Source organism: Notolabrus celidotus, chromosome 14 (assembly GCF_009762535.1).
Source record: "Notolabrus celidotus isolate fNotCel1 chromosome 14, fNotCel1.pri, whole genome shotgun sequence".
Taxonomy (NCBI): Eukaryota; Metazoa; Chordata; class Actinopteri; order Labriformes; family Labridae; genus Notolabrus; species Notolabrus celidotus.
In genome coordinates, this window is record NC_048285.1 from 2,441,581 (window position 1) to 2,463,979 (window position 22,399).

General features: G+C 40.1%; 1 protein-coding gene across 3 annotated transcripts in view; it reads left to right on the plus strand.

Annotated features, from left to right (window-relative positions):
* bcas3 (BCAS3 microtubule associated cell migration factor) overlaps window positions 1-22,399 on the plus strand; it is a 473,019-nt gene that overhangs the window by 417,156 nt on the left and 33,464 nt on the right. For all 3 annotated transcript variants that reach the window (XM_034701109.1, XM_034701111.1, XM_034701110.1), the window contains exon 23: window positions 6,503-6,679. In XM_034701109.1, coding sequence (XP_034557000.1) covers window positions 6,503-6,679 — 177 coding nt within the window. The remainder of the gene's footprint in view (window positions 1-6,502; window positions 6,680-22,399) is intronic.

A 22,399-nucleotide genomic window follows, 5' to 3' on the forward strand; every position in this document is an offset into this window, starting at 1 on the left:
CTACAGTGTTCCCGCCTGTCAATCAAGTCAGCTGTGCCTCTTATATTGCAAACCTTGTCATTTTAATATCTTGGAAACTGCGGCGTCATGATCAAATTCACCTCGTATAGTGTGTGCCGATCAAGAAATGAGCTATCCAGACTACACTCATCTTTTGAACCAGGCTGTATTCATGTTTATTTCTGCTGTAAAGATCGGCTTCTTTAAATTGGTGTGTATGTGGTTTCGGGTACTTCTGGAGCCAGCCTCATGCGGATCCTCGATGAACTGCAGGTTTTAACATTTCTGCATTGGACTGATATTTTGAGGCTGGAGGTTGCCGCTTGCATTTTACTGAAAGTTTTTTGCAAAGTACTAATAAATATTCCAGATTTTGGTGCCCCTGATTCAAGATCTGACCTCTTCAGGGTTAGTTTACTTTAGTAAAGTGTGAATTTAAACATCCTGCAGATGGTAAAAATGGTAGACTGGAACATGCAGCTTAAACATCTCCTTTCTGTCAGTCTTTATTCTGATTACTTTCACTTTCTCCTCATAAAGAGGCATCGTTATTAATTCCTGTCAGTCTCATATTTAGCAAAAAAACTCCTCATTGGAGCTTTAAATCTTCCCGTCATCTACTCTTCCTGGGTTTGATATGCAAGGCTTATGTGAGCATTTCTATTCCTGATACACCTCCAATCAAAACTGCCTTTTAAAGATTAAACTTTTGCATCTTATCACACTTCAATCTGCTGAACATCATCTCAGACTCTCAGTGGTAGAAAGCTCCAGTCCTCAGCGCTCAGTATCGGCCTTCAAAAACTGCCATCCGTCACATCCTGCTCTGATAAACCTGCAGCTCTTCCTAACCTTCTGCCAAGCTCTTATCATCCAGAGAACCACCGCTGTCAAAACCTTTGATCTGCCCGGCTCACCGGCTATCAGGGAGCAGACTACTGTGCGTGTGTCTCTGCATGTGTGTGTTTGTGTGTTTCAGTGCGTGCGTGTGTGTGTGTGTGTGTGTGTGTGTGTGAGGCCTGGCCAGTCTCAGCCCCGCTGCAGCCCAGTGACAGGTGCTAATGCTGGGGCGAGAGGCTGCACGGGCCTCCATGCTCCCCACTGTGATAACACTGACCGACCTCCAGGAGCATGCAAACAAACACACACACACTCACACACACACACATGCATGCAGTGGTTTAGCTTCCTGATAACTTTGCTGCACTTCAGAAGCAGCCTGTGTGTGTGTTTGCTGGCTTGATTTTTCAAAGGATTCCCCTTTAGTGCCAGCAGCCCTCCATCAAAGCCTCCACGAGAGCCTATGAGGTGTGTGTGCGCTCTGACTGTGAGGTGTGTGTGTCCTGATGTAAGGCTGCGTAGCTTACATGTGTGTGTATGTGTGAGCTTTTTGTAAAGGCTGAATTGAATTTGTAGCTTTACATGACAGCTTAGTGTCAGAGAGTGAAGTGTGGCTCATCGCTTCTGCAGGTACAGCTGAGAGAACCTGCAGATGACCATTTGGTGGAGGTTTAACATGCCTACATGCTTTAAAATTTTATTAAGTCGACCTTTACAAAGCTTTCCACACAGGTCTTAGTGTTCCTCTGCTTGTGTACTCGTGGCTCTTTCAAAAACAAACAAAACAACAACAAATTCAATTTACACGGCTACATTTAGAAACAAATATCAGCCGTCAGAACAAGAAAATGTCGCTTTATGTGATTTTTGAGTAATTTTTGAAAATATGAAGCCCGTGCAGAAGTGCTAAAAACTGCAGTTCCTTGAGTGTCCACTAGAGGTTGGCTGCAGAAACACTGGAAACCACATACACCACATACACACCCATTCAAAAAGACGATCTTTACAGCAGAAATAAACATGTTTACAGCCTGGTTCAAAAAACAGTTTATGTCTGAAAAGCTCATTTCTCTATCAGCACACACTGTAGAGGGGTGAATTTAATATAACTTGTTATTTTTTAAGATTTTAAACTTACAGGTTTTGCATAAATGAGGGCGTGGCTGGCTTGATTGACATGCGGGAACACTAGATGTTAGCCAAATTGACACCTAGTGTTTTCAGTGCTCAGCATCCAAGGTAATTCAGCTTTTGGAACACTTTAGGTCCAGGTCCAGGTTCAGGTTACTTTATTTGTACCTGTAGGTTAACTTGTTTTGCAGCCAGTGAGACGTTGGGTCATTACAGAATTACAAAACAGAACAAACCACTTAATGGACTGAACATACTAAAATATCCTAAAACTAATATAACAATAAAAATGATAAAAGTGCTGAAGGTTCAATTTAAATGCATATCAGAAAAGAATCAACCAATAAAAACTAAAATCTGGACTTAAATCTTAAAATTTGAGTTTCCAGGCTTCTCCATCACCGACCAATCAAAATCGAGAAGGGGCGGGACGTCTGATATCAACTTTGTCAACAATAACTGGGGCTGAGTCTTTAAACATCGCCCACAACCTCTATTCCAGAGCTAGTTTGCAAAAGCTGCCCCAAAGTACTTCCCCATTACTGTTGATATCAGAAGTCTTGCCTCTTCTTGATTTTGATTGGTTGGAGATGGAGAAGCCTCAATTACTTCATGAGGGAAGAATTTTTAAATGTTATCTCATACCTAATGCCCTAACACTCCAAACAAGAACATGTGACCGATTCAAAGAAACGATTTAAGAAGAATTATCTCAGAGTATAGAAAACATGTTTAAATATATCATCCAATTCTATCACAAGGCAGTGATTCCAGGACAGAAATGACACATTGTGCTCAGAATAAGTAAACTGAATTAACTTCACTTATACGAGGAATTATATTAGCTCCATTAAGGAGAGAAATGAACCTCTGACAAAGGCATATTTTGGTCAAACTCACCAGGATGTAACAGACTTGTATAACGGCTGAAATGACTCATGGTGTGTTTAATGGGGAGCATTTGGACTCTGTGTAGGTCGGTTTGAACCTGTTGGTCTTCATCAGACACCTTTAAGATAATTTTAGTTTCTAGCATTCAGTTACTCAAAATCAGAACAAAAAAAATCAAAAAGGCAAATTATAATTATTATTTTAAATTGAAGATATTTTATAACTGCTCACTTTAACTCTCTGCACAGATTTTTTACATTTTTCTGAATTATCTTTTTTAGTGTAATAAATCTGTGAGATAAATAATGTATTCAATTCATCTCTGAAGTCTCAGAACAGCCAGAAAATGAGTGCTTAAACATATTTCACCCTCCTCAATCTTTGTCCCTCCATGCTTCCTGTACTTCCAGCATGCACACACACACACCCACAGACACACTCTCACACACACACACTCAGACAAACACAGACACACAGATTGTGCACTTGGGCTCTGATGTTTCCAGGAAAAGAGGATCCCTCCTGTCCTTGTCTTCCCTTTGATGTCATCCTGTCTGCGTTCTCACTCGAGGGTTCTGCTGATACCCACAAGACCGCTACAGAGACATTCCTGCGTCTGTCCACGTCTGAGAGAGACTCAGAGACACAAAGTGTTTACAAGATGTAGGAATACTGCCTGTGAAAGTTTGGTTTGACAAGTTCTGCGATTCAGCAAGGCTGCAAACATTTAGGTTAGGAGGTCAACACTTAATGCAGCACGTGATCACTTGTGGAAAAAGGAAGTCATTGAGTTTTAGGTCAGATCTGAGTCATCACTCAGATTCAGCGTGATATTTCCTGGTAGATATTTTCCTACTGAAGTTAATTTGCTGCATGAAACTGTTAATTTGAACGCTTGTGGCGGATCAAATGAGAGAAGATAACAGGTTTCCATGAGCACAGGAAACTCTTTTAAGACTCATGATGTCAGGCAGGAGGATCTGAATTCACTGTGTTTGAAGGAAGTGATTCAGAGTGTTCACAACTCTCAGAGAAAGATGGAAACAGACAAATATAAGGCTTACTACCGCTCATCTCAACGCTATCACCCTTTGGTTTCAGTGTCATGTTGGAAATGCTGACTCAGCCTAGCTTACGATAAACCGAGGCACAGGCGAAGAGGTAGAACTAGTGCAAGCTTTAAGCCTCCTTGCAAGCCGCTACTACACCCACCTGTCGTCAACCCAGACGTGCATGTCATTACGCAAATTTCCTGTAACTAGACTTTGTTTTTTATTTTGGGGTTGTAGGTAGGACCGAGGATAGGATGGAACGAGGAAGACAAAGCAGAGAGTGGCATGCAGGTTGGAAGTGAACCCAGGCCGTCCACTTTGCAGACTTTAACTGGGATGTGCAATTTAAACTAGCATCCTCCCTTTATTTTATTTTATTTTATTTTATTGTGACAAATGTGTAATGAAAAAATTCCCCTCCATGACACTGGGGGTGACGACACCCATCTGTTTTGAAGCCGATCGTCGGAGGGTGCCATATTGGCAAAGCTGAACTCAACTTCTGTCGACCTAGTGTGAGCTAGAGAGGCGGGCTTTGAGCCTCCTCGCTAACAGCTACAGTGTTCCCGCCTGTCAATCAAGTCAGCTTTGCCTCTTATTATGCAAAACTTGTCATCTTAATATCTTTGAAACTGCCGCGTCCTGATCAAATTCACCCCGTACAGAGTCTGCAGATAGAGAAATTAGCTATTCAGACTCAACCCATTTTTTTAACCAGACTTTAAACATGTTTATTTCTGCTGTAAAGATCGTCTCTTTTGAATGGGTGTGTATGTGGTTTCTGGTAACCAGCCTTTAATGGACACTTGTGGAACTGCAGTTTTTAACACTTCCAAATCAGCCAGAGATTTCCTCATAGAGTAACCTCAATTTGTTTATACATCACACTGTTAAAATATATAATTCAGCTGGAAAGATGTGAATTTCAATGTTGGCTCCAATGGAGTACCTTTGGGCTTTTTGAGACTGCCTCTAGTGGACACCCGAGGAACTGCATTTCTTTTTTGGCACTTCTGCTTTGTCTTCACGGTTGCCTCTTGCGGGATAGATAATTCAAGAAAGCATGGGAGCTGTTGAAGTGTGACGTTTGTTCTCACTTCCTCCTCAGCTCTTATTCTGTGTCCTTGTGTTTCCTCGAATGTTAAATCTTCTCTCAAAGATTTGATTCAACACTTCAGAAGAATTTCCCACCAGTGAACAAACTGATGAAGTGTAGAGAGATTGTGCGCCTGTTTGACTCTCCGTCACATATAACCTGGATGTTAACGGGCGCAGAGATGCAGAATCGAGCCGATGATGATGATAAGCTGAAATCATGTGTTTGTGTGGATTCAGTCTCAGGAGCAGTTTCCTCACATCACGGCTACATCTCCTCTTTCTGCAGCTGTTATCACCTCTCCGTGCTGGCAGGCACAGTGACCACGTCAAATGAACACACTAATAGAATAAACCAGTTGTTTAAGTGTCTGCATGCCTGCCTGCCTCACTGGCCTGTCACATGTAAACACACACACACACACAGACACATACACACACACTCAGAAACAGGTTGCAGACTTTCTGGCTCCAGAGCACAAGATCTCTCTGATTGCAGAAATTACGACAGACAGAGAGGAGAGAGATTAAGGTGCAGTGTAGGTCTGTGTGGATTTGGTTTGACAGGCATGAAGATTGTGTTGTGCTGACACGTTGTTTGTTGTGTGTGTGCATGTCAGTGTGTGTGTTTGTGACTTTTAACCAGCTGATCTGCTGAACTTCAGCAGAACTTGTGTGTAGTGAATTAATTTACACTGTGGGGCTGCAGGAAAGTTTGGGATATGTTTTTTTTAACGTGCAAAAACAAGGTTCAAAAAGTAAAGAGTGTTATAAACTGAGGGAAACTTGATCTGAAATGACTGATTATACCTTTAATGTAACTGTTTTGAAGAGTGTTCATCTGCTTATAAAGACTATATTTAAAGCTTTACCGTGCCTGCAAAAGGATCAGATGTTTGCAAATATATATATAGCACAACATATTTTATGCATGTCTTTTGCATGCAATTCTAATTTAAACCTTTTAACGGCTTCTCAGACAACAAAAAAATTCAAATCCAAGACCTTTAAATGTCCTTTTTTGATTGCTTATAAGTTTTTAGTTGCTACAATTAGTTTGTTTTGCAATTAGTCTGTTTTCATGGATATTGACTGCTCCTCTCATTTCCCACCTAAAAAATGTTAAATTTGGACAATATTCTTCCATGCTCAGTATCTAAATGTTTGGAAACTAAAGAACAAGGTCACAGGTTCTTGAGACTTTAAGATGCCTGCACCACTCTTTAACCACTTTATTTGTATTTTATTTTATTTGTATTTATATCTTATTTTATTCCTTTTTCTATTAATATCTAACTTTCTTACATACTGTTTACAAGAGCTCTGTAATGCCTGAATTCCCCTCCCCGGGATAAATAAAGTATTTCTGATTCTGATTCTGAAATGGATCATACATATACCGATGTTTGAATGAGTCCTAACAGACAGCTGATGAATCATCATCTCTCCCAGCCTCCATCTTTAACTTCTCTGTTTGTTCTTTGTCTTTGCAGGTGCGTTTGACGGGCGCGGCGTGACCCTGCTGGAAGTCTGTGGAAGCTGGCCTGAGAGCTTCGGCATCCCGCGACACAATATCGGGTCAGCCGACGCGACAGATGAAGGGCTGCGGGAGAGACTGGCCGACGCCATGTCCGAGTCCCCGTCCAGGGACATAGTGGGATCTGCTACAGGTGGGTGGAGAATGTGCAACACTGAATCACACTCACCTCTACATGCATTCATTCACAGACCCAAGCATGGACATAGATAAATATGCTTTCTTGCTGATTTCAGATTAAATTTATTTCAATTAGTATGTTAGCATTGTTTCTTTCTTGGGGGCGCTAACGGCCCGAGAGCGACTTTCGCCCCTGCTGCACACATAGACATAAACAAGGAGAGGTTAATCCATGAAGGGTGGGTGCAGAGTTACCTGTGTGACCTGAATGAAGTTGGAAGTTGGAGGAAAAACAAGCGACACAACTTGTTGAAGAAGCTTTAAACTAAATACCTATATCCAAGGTTGAAATGTAGTGCTTTATCTTGTGTTGTCCTGTCTTTCTGCAAGTGCAACCATGGGTAGCTTATTGAGACTATACTCTTCCCTGTGTCAAGCATTTCTTGTGCTCAGTTGATAGTATTTAAGTTTGGTTGCACGATGAAACAGAAGCGTATTTGACAGATGCAATGTGTACGGCGAGCATCTGTTGCCTCAAGATGTAACGTGACATCTGACACCTGCACACTGCAACAGGCTAGCTCCAGATTAGCCTGCTGGAATACCAACGCTTTTGTGTGCAGAATAGTTCCGGATTCATGATCAGACTTATAACTTTGTCGAAAAGAAAGCGTGGCTCTTGAGTGATGCCGGTTGATTGCATTCAGTCTCAGGTGTATCTGGATGCTTCTGTAGCTCTCATGCAGTGCAGCCAGAGCACGAAAAGCTCAAATGCACAACGGAGATAACGACATGTTTGGATCCTCATGCTTTGACTTTGTACATTTCTATTCCGTGCTTCCATTAAAGACCCTTAGAAGTCTTCACAAGATGCATCTAAGCTGAGGGTGTCTCTACTGTTTTGTTGTGTTTTGTTGGAACTCAAAATCCTGCATGGAGAGGAGGCTTAAAAATGGCCGGCAGGTTGCCGATTAACGTCTGTTGTCGATCAGATCAGAATGAAACGTTAGGAAGTGACGACAGGATTTAGATACAGAGACAGAAGTTGACTGTAAATGTTTAATACCTGTGCATGCATCTTACATGTAAACACTTTGACTTTTAGGTTGATATGGAGTTATGGAGTGGGACTAAACTGCATGATAACGTTCCTGTTAGTTTCCTCTCAAACAGCTAAATCGTATCAAACAGACCCAAAAAAGCTCTCATCACAGATAACCCGGGTCACTGTTTCTCTCTAACTCACTACAGATCTAATAATTCATGTTTCCTGTGCAGATAAATGTCTCGTTAGGTAGCCAGGCTTCCTCACTGTGGCATTACCCAGCATGCACTGCTGCCAGGTAAAGATACAGTGATGGATGAGCCCACCGCTGTGAGGATGTTCTGGTTGTCTCACATTGTGTAGCTTTGGCATATCTGCACATTACTTACTTTAAGGCTTCCTGCCTGCATATGTGTGTGTGTGTGTGTGTGTGTGTGTGTGTGTGTGTGTGTGTGTGTGTGTGTGTGTGTGTGTGTGTGTGTGTGTGTGTGTGCCTGCAGCAGACATGCCGTTGGCCCTGACAGTCCAAATGGTTAACTCGTTTAGGAAGCGGCAGTGCTCCCTCTTTCTTTCCCCCCTCCTTAAGTGAACAAGAGTTCCTTTGATTTAAATGTGTGTGTGTGTGTGAGTGTGAGTGTGTGTGTGTGTGTATGGGGGTGTAGCTCCTCAGACACAGCCACAGGGTTGGGGAGGGTGTCGGGGTAGGGGAGTGGGGGGTCACAAGGCCCTAATGGATTTAGCATCGACTATCACCCCCCTCAAACCATCCCCGGCCATCTCCAGCCCAGTCCCCTCTTTCCTTCTCCTTCTCTCCTCAAGGATTTAACCTCATTTGTAGCCTTTCTCTCTCTCTTTTCTCTGTCTCCTCATCACTCTTTTTTACTGCCCCCCTCCTCCTCCTCTGTGTTCCTTCATTAGATTACATGTTGGAGACTCCCGGACACTCGTAGTCAGTCGCCTCTTGTCCTTCTTGCCCCCCCTCTGCTCCATCATATAGCATCTCATCCCTCCCTCCGCCCCTCTAATGCAACACAAAATTCATTACTGATCACATTACATCAAAATACACCCCTGACACACTCTGCCTCCTGCGCCGCGAGCCACGCTGAAGACATCATCCACAGGGAATGTGATGGACTTGTTGGTTCCTCCGTCCCCTCATACAGACAGTGAGGCTTCAGTCTCTGAGGGCTAATCTAATAGCACAGCACTTCTGCACTGTAACACAAAGGACGGCTCCTGTGTTTGCTGTAAGAGGAGAGTGACATTGATGGTCAGGAGATGGTTTGATGGAGGACGAGAAACGACCGGATCCGGTCAGTATTGTGGATTCCTGTTAAATCAGGAACAAATCAGTGTGTAAGGAGATCTCTGGGGTTTTAAACCTCCAGGTTAAATATATAATCTCACTGTGTTTGAAGAATTGTACTCTTACATCTTTAAAGCTACAGTGGGTAATATTTAAATACTACACACTGCACCTTTGAATACAACACACTGTACCTTTAAATATAACACACTGCACCTTTAAATATAACATACTGTACCTTTAAATATAACACACTGCACCCTTTAAATACAACACACTGTACCTTTAAATATAACACACTGCACCTTTAAATATAACACACTGTACCTTTAAATGTAACACACTGCACCTTTAAATATAACACTGTACCTTTAAATATAACACACTGCACCTTTAAATATAACACTGTACCTTTAAATATAACACACTACACCTTGAAATATAACACACTGTACCTTTAAATATAACACACTGCACCTTTAAATATAACACACTACACCTTGAAATATAACACACTGCACCTTTAAATATAACATACTGTACCTTTAAATATAACACACTGCACCTTTAAATATAACACTGTACCTTTAAATATAACACACTGCACCTTTAAATACAACACACTGTACCTTTAAATATAACACACTGCACCTTTAAATATAACACACTGCACCTTTAAATATAACACACTACACCTTTAAATATAACACACTACACCTTTAAATATAACACACTACACCTTTAAATATAACACGCTGCACCTTTAAATATAACACACTGTACCTTTAAATATAACACACTACACCTTTAAATATAACACACTACACCTTTAAATATAACACGCTGCACCTTTCAATATAACACACTGCACCTTTAAATATAACACACTACACCTTTAAATATAACACACTGTACCTTTAAATATAACACACTGCACCTTTAAATATAACACACTGTACCTTTAAATATAACACACTGCACCTTTAAATATAACATACTGTACCTTTCAATATAACACACTGCACCTTTAAATATAACATACTGTACCTTTAAATATAACACACTGCACCTTTAAATATAACACACTGTACCTTTAAATATAACACACTGCACCTTTAAATATAACACACTGTACCTTTAAATATAACACACTGCACCTTTAAATATAACACACTGTACCTTGAAATATAACACACTGTACCTTGAAATATAACACACTGTACCTTTTAATATAACACACTGTACCTTGAAATATAACACACTGTACCTTTAAATATAACACACTGCACCTTTAAATATAACACACTGTACCTTTAAATATAACACACTACACCTTTAAATATAACATACTGCACCTTTAAATATAACACACTGCACCTTTAAATATAACACACTGCACCTTTAAATATAACACACTGTACCTTTAAATATAACACACTACACCTTTAAATATAACACACTGCACCTTTAAATACAACACACTGTACCTTTAAATATAACACACTGCACCTTTAAATATAACACACTGCACCTTTAAATATAACACACTACACCTTTAAATATAACACACTACACCTTTAAATATAACACACTACACCTTTAAATATAACACGCTGCACCTTTCAATATAACACACTGCACCTTTAAATATAACACACTGCACCTTTAAATATAACACACTGTACCTTTAAATATAACACACTGCACCTTTAAATATAACATACTGTACCTTTCAATATAACACACTGCACCTTTAAATATAACATACTGTACCTTTAAATATAACATACTGTACCTTTAAATATAACATACTGTACCTTTGAATACAACACACTGTACCTTTCAATATAACACACTGCACCTTTAAATGTAACACACTTTACCTTTAAATATAACACACTACACCTTGAAATATAACACACTGCACCTTTAAATATAACACACTGTACCTTTGAATACAACACACTGCACCTTTAAATATAACATACTGTACCTTTCAATATAACACACTACACCTTTAAATATAACACACTGCACCTTTAAATATAACACACTGTACCTTTAAATATAACACACTACACCTTGAAATATAACACACTGTACCTTTAAATATAACACACTGCACCTTAAAATAGAACACACTGTACCTTTAAATATAACACACTCCACCTTTAAGTACTGCACATTGTACCTTTAAATGTAACACTGCACTTTTAAATACTACACATTGTATCTTTAAATATAACACACTGCACCTTTAAATGTAACACACTGCACCTTTAAATATAAAACACTGTACCTTTAATTTGTGAGGTTAGACTTACATCTTTTTCAGTCTGTAAAGATTTAAGATTGACACATGACAATAAAAAATATCGTAGGTCCGCTTCGTTTATTATCATGTTGTATATATCAAGTTGAACTGTAAACAATTGCAACAACCTGACAGTGGTGGACAGTAACAGAGTAAATGTACTGAAGTACATTTTTTGAGTTTCTGTACTTTACTTGAGTATCATTTTTGGGGGGGTAATTTATTACTTTTACTCCACTACATTCCTATCAGTGCTCTAGTTACTCACTACTTTAGCTTTGAGGTCAGCTCATGAATGTCCTTCTCTTTTCTGAAATCTGATCCTAAGATGGTAAACTGTGTTTGTGTGGTTCTGTTTGTCTCAGTGGTTTAGTCGTACCTGTATATCAAACACAGAGCAGATTTCACTCAAATCAGGCTGTTCATGTAGAGGTGGTAATGATGGCTATAATTCTCCACCTGAGCACCCATGGTCATATCTTCAGCCCGTGTTAGAGGTTTTTGAAATGAAGAATGATACGTATGGTTTGAAATGTTCTCCCTGTTTCCCACTCTGCCCAAACAAACAAACATTCACAGTCCAACCTGAGAGAGCGTGTTGAGCTACAGAACGTTTGTTTCATTCCAGATGAACATTTCAAACTAAGGTGTCTGTGCTTGGAGTAACTTAGTGTCTGTTTTTAGTCCATGGTATAGTTTTTACAGATTTCAAGTAATGGTTTCTAAATGAACAGAATGTAACTGAATGTACTCCTATGTATTCTTGACTGCACTCATGTATTGTGAAAATACATTGTTTAGAGATATTTTAAAAAAGTACTTTGAATACTTAAGTATTTTTAAAATCAGGTCCTCCAGTACTTTAACTCAAATAACAATCTGACAGAACAACTTTCACTTGTGTTGGTGTAATATTTGACCTGGAGGATCTATACTTTGACTAAAGTAATGAAGCTGTGTACTTTGTCCACCACTGCAAACTGACGTGTAAGCGTCAGAGTCCTTTATTGCCAACCACTAGCTACATCGAAAGGGTTGCACAATATTGCTAAAGGTCTGGTATTAATCATTTTAGGCCACACAACAGCAACTACTACAACAACAACAAGGCAGCAGTAGACCAGCAACTCCCGCCTTCTGTGAGGTAGAATCTGTGCTTTTGTCAGTGGAGTCTGGAGGCTTTGAGAGCGATATAACATTTTGTGTCTGCTTTCAAAAGCTTCCTACTCCAACAGAAAGGTCTGACGTGTCGTCGGCTACCACCCGGGCCAAAGCTGGATTTACTGAAGCCAGACACATCGGTTTGAAATGAAGTGTTTTCACCCGAGTGAGGAGTTTGCGGGTTGTGTGACTGTACTTTGTGAACAGTCTGGAGCAGAAAGAAGGGGTTTGAGAGGAAAGACAGATAATCCAGAGGAGTTTTCAGGAAACTCTGTGTCTGTGGAGTCTGAGTCATCGTCAGTGACACAGATATGAGGTCTGTGCTGTTACCAGAGACAGCTGTGACAGTGTGTGTGTCGGGAAGAACTGAAACTTAAACGTGAATGAGAAGCAACTAACAACCGAAGCTCACCGAAATACAGAGCAGAAGCTTTAAACGTCCTCCTGGCCCTGAATCCTGAGATCTGATTCCCTCTGCGTGACGTTCCCAACATGTATGATCTAAAATAAAATGCTCCACGTGGACTGATGTGACAGTTTGTCTCTTACTGGAGTTGCAGCCTTTAATTAATTACTCACAGTCGCTGAGATTTCCATGTAAATATGTGAGCACTTGAAGTGTTTCCGCTGTGAATGGAGCTGTAGATGGTGCGTTTAAAGACCGTCTGGATCTGTGTGTGTGTGTGTGTGTGTGTGTGTGTGTGTGTGTGTGTGTGTGTGTGTGTGTGTGTGTGTGTGTGTGTGTGTGTGTGTGTGTGTCTTTCTTGGCGTGAGATGGGCAGAGGCAGATGGTATCTTGCTCAGTGTCTCCATTCGCTCGGAGCAGCGGCCCTGGCGCTTCGACACACAACACAGACCTTGAACTTGATTGCAAACACACACACACACACACACACACACACACACACACACACACACACTGTTACACACTCTTACCTCACTCATACACACATTCCCTTCATCAATTTCCCTGTCGTGTGTTTCCCTGCAACTGTTGAGTGAAATCTCTGCAAGCTTTTCAAACTTTTATATACAATCCCTTTCAACCGCGCCTATGTCATTATTTATGCGCCTCCACGGCGATTCATCATCTTCAGAAACTATTTGCGGCGTAATAATTTCGTGTAAACAGATTCGGACGGAAACGCAGAAACAAACAGGATATTTTTTCCCCCCTCAATATGTGTCTGCGCTCACACACTCACAGGATCCCAGAGCAGGAATGCTCGCTGATGTAACAAATCACCGTCTCTCTGACATTCTCCTCCAGCACGTACACACACACACACACACACACACACACACACACACACACACACACACACGCACGCTCTCACAGATTCACAGGGAAAACAAAGCCTCCAGTCAGGGTAATGGGGCTCTCACGCTAAGGCCGAGACCCAGCGTCGCCAGCTCGGAGGGCAGGTGACACTCACATAGAGAGATGGACGGATGGACAGAGAGAAAGAGAGAGAGAACAGAGGATGGAGGAGGGGAGAGAAAGAGAGAGAGAGAGAGAGAGAGCCACTGACGACTAAAACACACTGAGGCTGAAATTAGATTTGGCTCCAATGATATAATGTTGCTAACTAGATTTGGCTTATTGGTGCCTGCCCAACATAAATTCCATTGAAGCCATATGGAGAGTGGACGAGCGCTCAACACAACCCGGTGTGTCTCCGCTCAGGGACAATGCTGCTGTCTGTGTGTGTTTGCATCATGTCCTATCATAATATCCCTCTTTTTTAAGTGGAAGCAGGACCTTTTGTCTCCGTCTGTGGTGCAGAGAGCTCGCTGTCATTGTGTCGTTATACGGCAAAAAGTCCAACGTCGTTAGAGGAGGAGATGTATGTTTGAATCGCGGTCAGTTTTACATCACAACGCACGGATCATGCACTTTTTGAAACACAATTCAATCAGCTGTTTTATAATCCTTACATCCTAAGCATGCTGTTTGTTTTGCACAGAAGACAGTCTGTTTGAGATGTGTCCTCCTCTGTAAATGAAACCAGAGGAGCTTATCATAAAGATTTACAGTGGCAGCCGATCTGCAGAAACCTCAACAGTTGTGATAAGGAGAGCTGCAAACTCTAAAACATGTGCAAGTATCCAGAAAACATGCAGCGATGGAAACAGACTGCAAGTTAAAGAGCGTGCTGCAGAAAGCGAAACAACTGCAGATGGATGAACGATGCAAAATCAGAAATGCTCAAAACCTTAAAAGAAAATACTCCAAATGAAGTCGTGACACCAGAAGGACTCCAAGCCTGTTAAAAGAGTTTCTTTATTATTCATTTTAAGACTTTATAGGAACCTTTTTTTGTCTTTATTGATGACAAGATGCAGGAAACATGGAGAGTATTGAGAGCGGGAGGACAACATGCAGCAAAGATTCAAAGCTGAGTGTCAAATCAGTGAACTCTTTGACAAGGACTCGAGCCTCTCTGTGTTAGATGAATCCCTGCCCTTGTCACTGAAAGATTACTAATTTTTTGCATGTAAAAAATGCATTTTATTCTTTATATTCTTTGCATATAACCTTATTTCAGGAAAATGATAACACTTGCTTTGAACAACAGACATGAGAAGTTTGTTGCTTCCTCAAATGTGCTGAAGTTTGCAAAATGAGCTGTTTGAGCAGAAAGAAAGGTACTTTATTGATCCCCAGGGGGGAAATTCAATTTTTTCACTCATGCTATTTTTGACATGCTACACATACAGTGTTTTGGTATATACATACAAATGCACACACATGCAGTGAACATGCTTAGGGAGAGATGTCAGAGTGAGGATACTGCCATCAACCAGCGCACCCCGAGCAGTTGGGGGTTCGGTGCCTTGCTCAAGGGCACCTCGGCAGTGCCCAGGCAGGTGAACCAGCACCTCTCCAGCCACCAGTCCACTTGCCAAACTTCGTCCATACTGGGACTCAAACCAGCAACCCTTCGGTTCCCAAGCCAAGTCCCTATGGACTGAGCTACTGCCGCCCCCAAGATGAACTTAAAGTTTCTCTGGTGGATCTGCTGCAGCTCTGTAGTCTCTGAGAGTGTTTGCAGAAAGGCTGAGGGAAGGTGATGTGATGCATGACTTCTGTTTTTATTAATTTTGGTGTTTAGCCGTATTTAAAGATGATTGTAGCAGCATTGGAGGCGTAATTTAAGCACATTTTACTCAACACTGAACAAATAGGGAAATATTTTCATTCTATCTTTCGCACTTTCAGGTTTTATTCATGTTTGCACTGCTGTCAGAAACTTTAGATCTGAGTCAAATTATCTGTGTGTATGAGAAAGTGAGTAAGGATACATATTGACTTTTAATCTTCTACGTAAATGCTTCTTCTTCATGTCTCACATATCCATGCTATTTTAATCAGAGTAAACATTTCTTTGTGTGTATTTTTATGACTATTATTAATTATGTCACCATTTTTAGATCCATTTTGCCCCAAATACCTTTTCTATTTTCACTTTTTGGGACTGAATCAAACAAACCACATTCTAAAAATGGAAATAAAGACGGTTTCAGCGATACTCAAGTCTCTCACCTGCCTGGTGCAGAGGTTAAAGACATTAAAAGTTACTCAAAAGAAAAAAAACATTTAATTTCTGAGGGTCTTTCTTCCTTTAATGGCTCATAAAAATGTAAGATTTTTATTTTTTTTGTATTTAAAGATGATTGTAGCAGCATTGGAAGCGTAATTTAAGCACATTTTACTCAACACTGAACAAATAGGGAAATATTTTCATTCTATCTTTTGCACTTTCCGTTTTTTTTTCATGTTTGCACTGCTGTCAGAAACTTTAGATCTGAGTCAAATTATCTGTGTGTATGAGAAAGTGAGTAAGGATACATATTGACTTTTAATCTTCTACATAAATGCTTCTTCTTCTTCTTCATATCTCACATATCCATGCTATTTTAATCAGAGTAAACATTTCTTTGTGTGTATTTTTATGAATATTATTATTTGTATCACCATTTTTAGATCCATTTTGCCCCAAATACCTTTTCTATTTTCACTTTTTGTGACTGAATCAAACAAACCACATTCTAAAAATGGAAAAAAAGACGGTTTCAGTGATACTCAAGTCTCTCACCTGCCTGGTGCAGAGGTTACAGACATTAAAAGTTACTCAATAGAAAAAAACATTTAATTTCTGAGGGTCTTTCTTCCTTTAATGGCTCATAAAGATGTAAGACTTTTTTTTTTTTTGTTGATAAAATAAATATCTTTTTAGTTTTTAAATCTTTGCTCTTAAATTTTTGTTTTTTTGTTTTATTTTCTGGAGAGAATACGCCTCAAATTTATTTCACATCTTCCCTCCTCCTGATTTTTTAATTGCTTTTAAGAGCTGCAGAGAAAAGACACATCAGCTAACTCCGGCAGGAAATGTAAACTCCTCTCTTCTCCATCACGTGTTGTGTTAATCTTCCTTAAAGAGCAGATAAATTAACATTTTCAGTCTCTGTACCAACTCTACGATCTAGGTCAGCATTTCATCACTCTGATTTTTTGCTGCCAGTAAAACAAGATTGATTTCTTTTTGGACATTTTACAAAAATTCCAACCAACATACTCACAAAAGCATCTTTATGATTAAACAGAGATCTGTGCTTTGATATGCAGCAGCTCGGCTCGGAGTGGCGTTGAATGATGCGTGTGTTTGCAGCTCAGTGTCAGTGACGGATGGTTAGAAACCGTCATTAGCTGCTGTTTTAATCCAGCATCCACATCTCTGCACCACAAAATGTTACACAATGAATAATTTCAGAGTAGGGTTCAGATTCAGAGCTGTGGGGGAGTCTGATAGAAGACATGTGGCAGTGCTTTCAATTTGGACGAATGAACAGAACGCAGAAATATCAAAATAACATCATCTCTGAGTTTAAAAGCAAGTTTATGTGAAGAGATACATCCAAGTAGCTTTCTATCGTCTGTCTTTGTACTTAAACATTCAAAAACTGATCAAAATCCTGCATAAATCATACGCTGATTGGAGGTACTGTGGACAAACATGCAGGACTTAATCCAGGAGGCCGGGGTTTGAATCCCATGTGAAACAAAATCTTAACGTATTTAAATTTTTAACCCAAAGCCTGATGAAATACTTTTTACTGCAACTCAACATTGATCCACTTGGAGCACAGGCTTGTCAGCATTTAGCGAGTGACAGTGTTGGGAAAAACTTCCATTAACAGGCAGAAACCTTGAGCAGAACCAGACTCATGGTGTAGATGCAGAAAGAGAGAGATAATAAAGCTACTACAATAAATATAATAATTATAGAAATAAATAATAAGAATTATTAGAATAAATAAATAATAGATAAATGAATAAATAATATAATAATAGATTAATAACACCCATTTTTGCAGCAAATAGGAAACATCTCTGAGACTTTATCTTAAGGTGTAAAGTGCTGAAAGTGTTTTAAGTTGGGTCAAAGTGTATTTCTGTTAGTTGCAGAAGTTAAAGGGGACATATCACGCTTTTTTCATCAATATATATTGGTCTAAGAGGTCCCCAAAACATGTCTTTAAAGTTTATGCTCAAAAAAACACTTTGAAATCAGATTTTGGTCTGCCTGAAAAGTCCTCTTCTTCAGTCCTCCTCAGAACACTCTGTTTTCCCTCTGACCACGCCCCCTCCGGAAGTGGATGTGCCTCGGCTCTCCAGCACGTTGATCTAATGTTTACATGTTGGCTGAATATACACGGCTGCTCAGAGATCACGTTACTTCAACCCTCTGAATCTGATCCTGACGGAGAGGCGCCTGTAGCAGGACCTTTCTGAAGGATTGGTCACAGATTTAGTGTTTCTTGTTGTTTTATTTATCAGTATGTCGACGTGTGTCTTGGTACACAGCTACGAACATGTAGCTATGTGGCTATGCTAACTAGCGCTAGCACTTATCCATGATAAATAAAAATCATCCACTAGATCTTCAAATCTGCAGACGTGGGGAGTAAAACCGACCTCTGCCAGAAAGGCAGCAGGACCTTTCTGAAGGATTGGTCACAGATTTAGTGTTTCTTGTTGTTTTATTGGTCAGTATGTCGACGTGTGTCTTGGTACACAGCTACAGCTACAGCTACAGCTACAGCTACAGCTACAGCTACAGCTATGAACATATAGCTATGTGGCTATGCTAATTAGCGCTAGCACTTATCCATGACAAATAAAAATCATCCACTAGATCTTCAAATCTGCAGACGTGGGGAGTAAAACCGACCTTTGTGTTTATTAAGACAGCCTACAACTAGCATGCCTCCCTCCTAAGCTCCTTGTTAGCACACATTTATTTTATACAGTCTATGGGCTGAACAAGCTCCGAGCTCTGACTCCGTGACAGACCGGATATTGTTGTGACGTAACAAAAACACGGAAGTCTGAAACGGCTCGTTTCACACACATTTACAGAAAGGTGGAGAAATCAGAACAGGGGCAGAATGGATTTTTTTCATTCTCGGGGGGTTTGTAGACATGCCAGGGACACATATTTCAGGTAAAGAACCATTAAAAAGTCAATTTTTCATGATATGTCACCTTTAAAAACACAGTGCAGGTAGAGAAACCTAAATATCTGTTGATATCCAGGCAGCGTTCAAAACACACAGACAGCTTCTGCAGGATTTATTTTGTCGCAGCCAAACTCTTTTGATCCACAAGTTAGAAGCACAACACAATCCATCCCATAAACTTCAACTAAACCGCTTAATTGTTCTTAAAATCAAATTTATGGAGTAAATTAAATTTCAGTAAGCATTGCAGATGTCTTGTTTGGCTTCGTGAGACTTTCTCCTGTCCCTGTATTAAAGTTTCTCAGAGGTCTTTGCTAGGCCGCCCTGATACGAGTCTCAGAGGGTGAAAAAGGTGCCACCCCGGCTCCCTTTGTTCCTGTATTGGGTTCAGTTTGGTTGATTGATGAGTTAAGGGTGCTGGAGGACCACCCACACTAACTGGGTCACTACCAACTCAGCTTGTTGGATCCCCGCTCACAGAAAGACGGAGTCATCATAGTAATAACAATAATAAGAGTCATAAGAGAGAGACTGTCTGAACGGCTCAGGACTAAGCTGGCTCCATCAACGCTCCACTCAACACTAATATTTAGGGAAGTCTTATCAGCACCAAAGTGTGTCTGAGTGTGTGTGTGGAGCAGAGTGTGTATGCATGTGTTGGTTTTATTTATTCCAGCACTCTTACATATTTTAGAACATGAACAGGATGCATGTGTGTGTGTGAAGTACAATCATACTCCCACAGCATGTGTTTATATTAGAGCTGTGTGAGCAAATACATGTATGTATGAACTTCATGTATGTGTGGGCCTGTGGTTTATTAGGGATCCCCCTCTCGTGTATGTGTAAGCAGAATATGCCTGCAGACCCTGCAGATCCTGCAGAGGTAGGGTTGTGTGCCTTGTGCAGAAGCATTGGTCCTCTTGCAGGCAGTCCAGGTTTGGGACGGGTGGCTCTTTGCTGCATTTGGTCCCCCAACTATCTCTTCCCACTTCCCTTCTATGTCTGTTGTCTTATCCTCTCAGCTAAAGCATGATGATGCCAAAACAATAATAGTGATATGCTTACATGGTCTATACTTGTGTTTGTGCATGCATAAGGGTTTGCAATTACCAGATTTTGTCCTCCTTGCATGTGTGGATGGATATGTGTGTCTTTCAACCTTTATCTGCTTGTGGCAAAAAAATATAGTCTTGCATGAAAATGTATGAAGGCAGTTGTTGCAACTCAATGTCAATATACACCAAATTATGTTGATGAAATATAATTTAGTTTTTGCTTCAACCACAAAATGTAAATAAGAAATGGACAAAGACCTGCATTCTTCCCAATGACCAAGAGAGAGAGATGATAGTGGTGGGACAGATAGTAGCAGTATAGTATAGTATAAATATATTTTGAAAGAATTTTATTCCTTTAGAGTTCTTTTAAGGGAATTTTATGTCTTTTAAAATATGTTTTATTTCTTTATCTTGACTTGTGTGTTTTTATGATCTGCCTGTTTTATTTGCTACCCATGTAAAGCACTTTGTAACCTGGTTTTGAAAGGTGCTCTACAAATAAAATTATTATTATTATTATTATTATTATAGCAGTCTGAGCCTATAGCAGCATTCCTGTCATTTGGCAACAGGCAGGGCACATGGGACTAAAAACACTCCTGTTCACTTTTGTTCACTTCTGCCTCCAAAAGAAACAACTTGAGTCTTCAGAAGTGGAGTTTACAAATCAATAAGTGTCATCATAGCAGTTCCATCCACTTTTGTTCCCAGTTTATGAATTAATATCAAAGCATGATCCTTTATGGTAACTTAAGCGAGTAGTTTAAATCTCCTGTGATGAGATTTTAGCTGTTAAATTAGACTGGAATGAAACATTTTGCAAAAAAGCAAAAAAAGACCAGCAGAGAGAGTATGGATTCTAGCTTTATAGTTATTGGGATGTGTTTGATGTGTTCGATGTGGCGATTAATAAACCACTGAACCTTTCTTGAAATGTTCCATGCTTTAGATACACATTGCACATTAGATCGTCATATTCCGAAGTCACTGAGCGAGCCGTCGTATCTAACAGGTCCGGAATGAGAATATGTTTCTAATTTCCAAACACCGATGTGACCGGCCTGCACTTCCTCTGATAATGTAATCATTTATGAGCGTGCCGGCGGTCCAAACAGAAACCCTGACTTCATAATTGCTGTGTAGGTTTCTGGCCTGGTCTCTGACTGTATGTAGACTTTGGGAGGTTTCCACCGCAGCGCTGATGTTATCACTTCAGAGAAAACACTGGCTCTGTGGCCATATGCTGCTCTACGTGTACGTGTGTGTGAAGTATGAAGTTGAATATGCGTTGATGTAATTTGTTGGTGTAGATTGAGGGTTTCCTCTCACACTTTCAAACGTATGTAAACACGTTTTTATCTCGACGAGACGTCATGATGTTTCTTATCTCTCTGTTTGCTAATCAATATCAAACAGGACAGCATTGTGCTTTAATGGCGTGCTATTTTTCCATTTGGACCCTTTTCCATTTGATGAATGTGCGCTGTATATTACCAGAACCGATCACATATAAAGCTTTATTGTTTTAATGCCACTGGCCACTGCTAAGAGCTCCTAATCTTCTCTATGCATCTGAGCGGAGTTTGGCTCCTGACTGGAAGAATGCAATACATTACTCATTACTGTTACTCATTTCTACAGCACCATAATTGCTTCAGTTATTAGTCCCTGTGGGCAGTAATTGGTTCATCTACTCATTATTTTTCTGTTGAATGTCGAGACTTTGGGAGTTTTCTCCAAAACAACTCAGGGAAATTCTCCTCAGACGGCGTATTTAACGTCTGTTTGAGCGTTTTTCTGAAGTGGCAGCTGTTAAAACTCCACTTTGAATAGAATCTTTTCCACCGCAGAGCATCGACAGCTTCACTGTTTCTATTCAGGGTAATAAGAGCTGCCATTATGAGAAGAAAGTCCTGTATTACCTGAAACCGTCGACCATAACGCTACGTTAGGTTACTTGACTTTGTACTTTGTGTGGTTTTATAACTTTAACATAAAACCACAGAACAATCAGAATTAACAAAACGTGATATAAAGTACTGCGGATCCATCTCCCATCATTTAAAGGAGAGAGAAAAGTATCATAGAAGGAGATAAAGGAATAAAAACCGACAGAATAAAACCAAATAAATAATGCTAATAAATAAGAATGTGCACATATCACATCACTTCGTTCATCTCGTTGATAGCAGCAGGAACAAAGCTGTTCTTTTTCCTCTTTGTTCTGTAATCCTCCATCCAGAGGGAAGAAGATGAAATTCGTTGTGCAAAGGTTGGGAGTCATTGTTTGAAACTGAGATAGCTATCCGCTGTACCTG